The following is a 6,853-nucleotide window of genomic DNA, read 5'->3' as shown; positions in this document are numbered from 1 at the left end:
GAGTCTCCAGCTTCAGTGATTTTTGCAATTCGTTCCAGTCATTGGCAGCAGAGAACTGAAAGGAAAGGCGGCCAAAGGAGGAATTGGCTTTGGGGGTGACCAGTGAAATATACCTGCTGGAGCGCGTGCTACGGGTGGGTGCTGCTATGGTGACCAGTGAGCTGAGATAAGGCAGGGCTTTACCTAGCAAAGACTTATAGATGACCTGGAGCCAGTGGGTTTGGCGACGAATATGAAGCGAGGGCCAGCCAATGAGAGCATACAGGTCGCAGTGGTGAGTAGGAGCTGGGGCTTTGGTGACAAAACGGATGGCACTGTGATAGACTACATCCAATTTGCTGAGTAGAGTGTTGGAGGCTATTTTGTAAATGACATCGCCGAAGTCAAGGATCGGTAGGATAGTCAGATTTACGAGGGTATGTTTGGCAGCATGAGTGAAGGATTCTTTGTTGCGGAATAGGAAGCTGATTCTAGATTTAATTTTGGATTGGAGATTCTTACGGTGAGTCTGGAAGGAGAGTTTACTGTCTAACCAGACACCTAGGTATTTGTAAATGTCCACATATTCTAAGTCAGAACCGTCCAGAGTAGTGATGCTTGACGGGCGGGCAGGTGCTGGTAGCGATCGGTTGAAGTGCATGCATTTAGTTTTACTTGCATTTAAGAGCAGTTGGAGGCCACGGAAGGATAGTTTCAAATCAAATTTATTTATAAAGCCCTTCTTACATCAGCTGATATCTCAAAGTGCAAAGATACACTGAACCCTGTCTGAGAGGTAGTTGGTGAACCAGGCGAGGCAGTCATTTGAGAAACCGAGGCTGTTAAGTCTGCCAATAAGAATGTGGTGATTGACAAGAGTCGAAAGCCTTGGCCAGGTCGATGAATACAGCTTCACAGTATTGTCTCTTATCGATGGAGGTTATGATATCGTTTAGGACCTTGAGCGTGGCTGAGGTGCACCCGTGACCAGCTGTCTCTGATTGGTGATCATATTTAGGCAGCCTTTTTTCCCACCTGTTGTTTGTGGGATCTTGATTTTGTATTGTTGCTTGTTAGCCCTACAAAGCTGTACGTTTAGTTTTGTTACTCTTTATTGTGTTGTTGCTGGTTCACATTAAATAAAATGATGAACGTCTTCCACGCTGCACCTTGGTCCAATCCTTCAAACAACGGGCGTTACATTTACATAGCGGAGAAGGTGCGGTGGGATTCAAAATGGTCGGTGATCTGTTTGTTAACTTGGCTTTCGAAGACCTTAGAAAGGCAGGGTAGGATAGATATAGGTCTGTAGCAGTTTGGCTCTAGAGTGTCTCCCCCTTTGAAGAGGTGGATGACCGCGGCCGATTTCCGATCTTTGGGGATCTCAGACGATACGAAAGAGAGGTTGAACAGGCTAGTAATAATGGGTTGCAACAATTTCGGCTGATCATTTTAGAAAGAGAGGGTCCAGATTGTCTAGCCCAGCTGATTTGTAGGGGTCCAGATTTTGCAACTCTTTCAGAACATCAGCTATCTGGATTTGGGTGAAGAAGAAATGGGGGGGGGGCTTGGGCAAGTTGCTGTGGGGGGTGCAGGGCTGTTGACCAGGGTAGTGGTAGCCAGGTGGAAAGCATGGCCAGCCGTAGAAAAATGCTTAATGAAATTCTCAATTCGTGGATTTATCGGTGGTGACAGAGTTTCCTATCCTCAGTGCAGTGGGCAGCTGGGAGGAGGTGTTCTTATTCTCCATGGACTTTACAGTGTCCTTGAACTTTTTTGAGTTTGTGTTACAGGAAGCAAATTTCTGTTTGAAAAAGCTAGCCTTTGCTTTCCTAACTGCCTGTGTATATTGGTTCCTGACATCCCTGAAAAGTTGCATATTGCGGTGCTATTCGATGCTAATGCAGTACACCACAGGATGTTTTTGTGCTGGTCAAGGGCAGTCAGGTCTGGAGTGAATCACGGGCAATATCTGTTCCTGGTTCTACATTTTTTTGAATGGGGCATGCTTATTTAAGATTGTGAGGAAAGCACTTTTAAAGAGTAACCAGGCATCTTCTACTGACGGAATGAGGTCAATATCCTTCCAGGATACCCGGGCCAGGTCGATTAGAAAGGCCTGCTCGCTGAAGTGTTTTAAGGAGCGTTTGACAGTGATGAGGGGTGGTCATTTGACCGCAGACCCATTACGGACGCAAGCAATGAGGCAGTGATCGCTGAGATCCCGGTTGAAGACAGCAGAGGTGTATTTGGAGGGCAGGTTGGTTAGGATGATATGTGCCTGTTTTTACGGATTTGGGGTTGTACCTCGTAGGTTCATTGATAATTTGTGTGCGATTGAGGGCATCAAGCTTAGATTTTAGGATGGCCGGGGTGATAAGCATGTCCCAGTTTAGGTCACCTAACAGCATGAGCTCTGAAGATAGATGGGGGGCAATCAATTCACATATGGTGTCCAGGGCACAGCTGGGGGCAGAAGGTGGTCTATAGCAAGTGGCAACGGTGAAAGACTTGTTTCTGGAAAGGTGGATTTTTAAAAGTAGAAGCTCAAATTGTTTGGGCACAGACCTGGATAGTATGACAGTGTAGTCCATGTTTTCTCACATAGGTCAAAGGTCATCAATACACACTCAAACCCATACTGACCTAATTGATAGACAACCACACATATACCGTACCATTTCACATGGCTCAGAGACTATGATGGCACCCCTAAGTCCCTGTTTGCGCTGTGTGACGTCATGTCTGAAATTGCATCCTAATCACCATATAGTGCACTACTTTTGGCCAGGTCCCATAGGGACCTATGGTTAACAGTAGTGCACTACACAGGGAATAGGGTGCTAATTGGAACCTAGCCCTGACCTCCAAGAAGCAGAAACATGATCCACGGAACTGGTGGGCTGGCTGGTCAGCCGTCCACTGATAATGACACGGAGGTGATCTGCAATAGAGATCAGTCTGTGGTCATGGTGTAGTGTAGGTGGAGGGTAGTGTCAGGGGCGCAGGGTGGTTTTGTGTTAGCGTTAGAGGCCAGCAGCAGCTGGGCTTTATTGGGCAGGCCCAGTCAGGGGGATTTATGGACACCTTTGGCAGGGCAGAGAGGGGAGGGAGAGAGGACAGGGAAGGAGGGAGGGAGAGATGAAGACAGGGAGGGAGATGCAGAGAAAGTGATACATTCCTCTGGGACAGACACACCAGGACAGGGCTCTGACACATGAAGAGTGAAAAACAGACACTTGAAGCTGTTCTGTTCTGTCGTTGTGGTTTTCATCAGACATTGGATTTTGGAAGAAAATTGAAAGGTCAGCACAAATTATTTTCTGATGTTTTGTCTTTATTCCTTTTAATTTGGTCTGAGGGATGCACATGCCCATACTTCACATGCCTGTATGTTACATCAGTCCCTAATACTGTGTGTGTGTGCCCCAGGTTCGTCTGTTGACCCTCCTGTGGAGGGCTTGACCAGGGAGCGGGCGAGGGAGCATGACCGTGGCCGGCCTCATGAGAGGAGGCACCACTCTGCAGCCGGGGAGACGAAGCGTTACTACTCCTGTGAGCGCTACGTAGGCAGGGAGCACTGCCACACCAAGTCAGCTGGCCCCAGCCGCTCCACCTCCCCTGGAGAGACCCACGACCTAGGCCTCTTCAAGCAGGTGAGTGGCCCTGGAGCTTGGGGGTTGAGGGAGAGATGTTAGTGCTGCTTTAGGGTGAGATGATTTAGGTTAGGGGGGGGGGGGGGGGGGGGGGGCGATATCCTGTCCATCGCTTCATCTCTACGACTCTCTGCTTTGTTTTCTGTCTCCTGCAGAGTATCGGGATGAGTAAAGGCAGCCAAGTGGTCCTAACCTTTGGATCTAGTCCATCCTGCCGTGGGCGCAGACAGCTCCCCCAGACCCCCCTGACCCCCCGCCCCGCCGTGGCCTACAAGACCGCCAACTCCTCACCTGTGCAGTTTGGTGCCACGGGGCACAAATCCAGTCTCAGCCGTGGCCTCTCGGAGCATAGCGCCCTGTTGGAGTCACCCGCCGTGCCCGTCACCCGCATCGGCTCAGACCCCAACCTGAGCCCCCAGTTGCGGGGTGCCCCTCCACGCAGCCTCCCTGAGGAGCCTGATGACTTCCAGGACGCTGTGAGCACCCATGGAGGGGGAGGTGGCCGCTCCCCCAGGACCTCTGCCTCAGCATCCCATGGGGCTACTGAGCCTTCCTCTGCACCTGCCCCACAAGGCCGGGCTGGGGTCCCAAACGGGTACCACTTCACTCTTCCACTCTTGGGGTCAATGCCGTTTCAAGCTCCAGCCCCAGAGGGACTGGGAGTTTCCGTGAGAAGGAAGAGGATGACTGGTGCTAGTGTAGCATAGTGTGGTTTAGCTAACATCCCCCTCCACATATCTGGAAGCGTTTTAGCTTGAACGTTGATGAACTCGCTCATCTTTTGTACAGATGACAGTACAGTTTTGTCAGTTCCTGTGTGCTCCTAGGTGGCCACGGGTGAGAGGTATGTTCCAAGATGTGTAAAACATTGACAAAGTACTCTGAAAAGGAAAATCATTCCCGTGTTTTGTGATGTTTTCTCTTTTCTACACAAAGGACACTAAAGGACAAAGGACACCTGCTATGACATTTTCTCAATTCCTTTTTTGCACTGAAATTAAAGCTTATTTCGATAGTGTGCATAGTCCAGAGGACATGTGAAATCCCTCTTGAATATTTTACCTTGGTTTTATTTGATGAAAAAAAAGCCAAAATGTCTTCCTACTGTCTGTGGGGGAAAACAACTAAGACTTTAAACAGTGTTTCTCTGCAGGATTGAGCAGAAAAATCTTTATTTCACCCTATATTCCAGTTTTAAAATGGGGCTACATACTATTGCTGTCTAAAGGACAAAACACACTGTGCTGTCATATGGCTAAAAGCAGCTGGTGGCCTATCGCCTCTGACCACAGACCATCGGCCGCCATTTTCTACACAATGAATAGCCAATGTTCTTTGACACCCAGCAGGTGATCTACTGCGTATGGTGTGTTTCCTTTCATGTGTCTGCTGGGTCTGGAAGTAAAATGAGAGGAACCAGGAGACACAAGTGGTGATAAAAATGCATTACCACTCAAATCCCCTCCCCCTCTGCAGAAAATCTAGTATCTCTTTTACTCTTTTTACACAAGCTTTGGGCTTCTATAGGTATTACAGAAACATACATACGGATAGTATATGGTTGCAAGTAGGTCTAGTATTGCTGCTGTTTTTCCATGTAACCCATGACACGTTGAACCATTTCTCAACAACAAAAAAACACAGGACTGAAGATTCTAATATATTTTCTATGGAATATCTTTTCAGGATGTTCATTATTTTGTGAGTTGTACCTAGTGTAAATGATGAGTGTAGCTGGGTAGATCAGCTGTTTCTAACGTATTGCTCTAGTGGCTGAATACCAAGTGCCTATCATTAAAGATGTGTTATTGTAAAGCTATAATGCAGCCTGACTTGTGATGTATCAACACTGGAGAGGAGAGGGTGGAACATATGATATGAGGTATACAGTATATGAGGTATATAATAACTGGTTATGCATATGAGTAGACATTTATATAGTTGAAAAGCAAAGAGAGGTTTACGTAATTTAAGGACTACAGTATGAATTGCTGGTTTGGAATGAACAAAGCCTTTTCTTTGAATCTCCAAGGGGGGAAAGATTTTTGGTAATTATGTACAATATGATTATATAAGTAGGTCAGAACTACAGATCCAAAGAAAGCAATGAAATGCATGCCAGGGTCTTGAACTTGTCAAAGTTGCCTGTACTGTTGCTTAAGGGTGTATACAGAGCTTTTGCCTTTCTCTTCCAAAAATATACAGCACTGCCAGAGTGAGATGTAAGGAAAAGTGGTTCCAAGGGAAAAAGTGCCCTTTGTGATTCCTTCCAACAAGGAAAGTTTCACTTTACATGTTCTTATCGATATCAACAATATATTCAAATGTATGACTCCATATCTTTCAGATAAAGTAGAGTAAATGTACAGTACGCTAATGAATTCTGCCACTTTTGCCAATATTTCATGGGTTTGTTTTCTTCCAAATATATTTATCCTGAAAGCAGGGTCGTGTGAAGGGTTTCACTAACTGATATATAGCCTACAACCTTGTGTGTTCACAGGTATTGAAGGGTTGTGTTGAGTGTTGACTCTTTAAAGTAGGGCTATGCAACAAGATGACACTTTGGGACGAATTCTCATCTGCGCTGTAGCTTTACCCTCTGGGGTCTCCAGGTTCAGGCTTTAGCATGACTTTTTACCAAATTTTACATAGGATTTATTAACCAAGATTTGTAAAATGTAAATGTAATATATAATGTACGTTGAAAATGCATTAATGAAGGCACAATGGTTATAAATTGAATTATGTCAAACAGGGCATTTAGAGTTCAGTAAGTCGATTTGCATGTACTCTGATAGAACCACCCAGATGGACAAATGTTTGTTTTTATTGTACTAAATCAGAAATAGCATTTATTATGTTTTCTATAGTCAGATAACTCGTGCAATCTATTTGATGGATCGTCAAAGGTGAAATATTAGACTTTGAATTGAAGGTATTAAATGTGAACATGGCTATATGTAGGATTGCAGGAATCTTCCTTTGGCCTCTGTGTGCCAATATGGTGTCATAGTGGGGGATAAAATGAGTGTGTACCCCTAGATCTGTGAACACACCCATCATGTTTTAAACCTCACTCACCCCACCCTCCCAGTAAATAGGTCGCCAATTTTAAAACCACACCAGTTTGTCTCGGCATACCTCATCCAGTTTTCCTGTGGCTATATTCCCTGGACATGTCATGTTTGCATGTTATGAAAAGTATGTGCATGTGC

The 6,853-nt window shown here is 45.8% G+C and overlaps 1 protein-coding gene across 1 annotated transcript; it reads left to right on the top strand.

Annotated features, from left to right (window-relative positions):
- Positions 1-12: 12 nt before the first annotated feature.
- Positions 13-6,853, top strand: LOC112079820 (voltage-dependent N-type calcium channel subunit alpha-1B-like). Its single transcript, XM_070442440.1, has 2 exons — positions 13-3,635; positions 3,791-6,853. The coding sequence occupies exons 1-2, from the start codon at positions 3,372-3,374 to the stop codon at positions 4,340-4,342; spliced, it is 816 nt and encodes a 271-aa protein (XP_070298541.1). The 5' UTR covers positions 13-3,371; the 3' UTR covers positions 4,343-6,853.

Source organism: Salvelinus sp. IW2-2015, unplaced genomic scaffold (genome assembly GCF_002910315.2).
Source record: "Salvelinus sp. IW2-2015 unplaced genomic scaffold, ASM291031v2 Un_scaffold9754, whole genome shotgun sequence".
In the NCBI taxonomy this organism is placed as follows: Eukaryota; Metazoa; Chordata; class Actinopteri; order Salmoniformes; family Salmonidae; genus Salvelinus; species Salvelinus sp. IW2-2015.
Note: the sequence above shows the minus strand (reverse complement) of the source record. Positions and strands in the feature narration are given on the sequence as shown.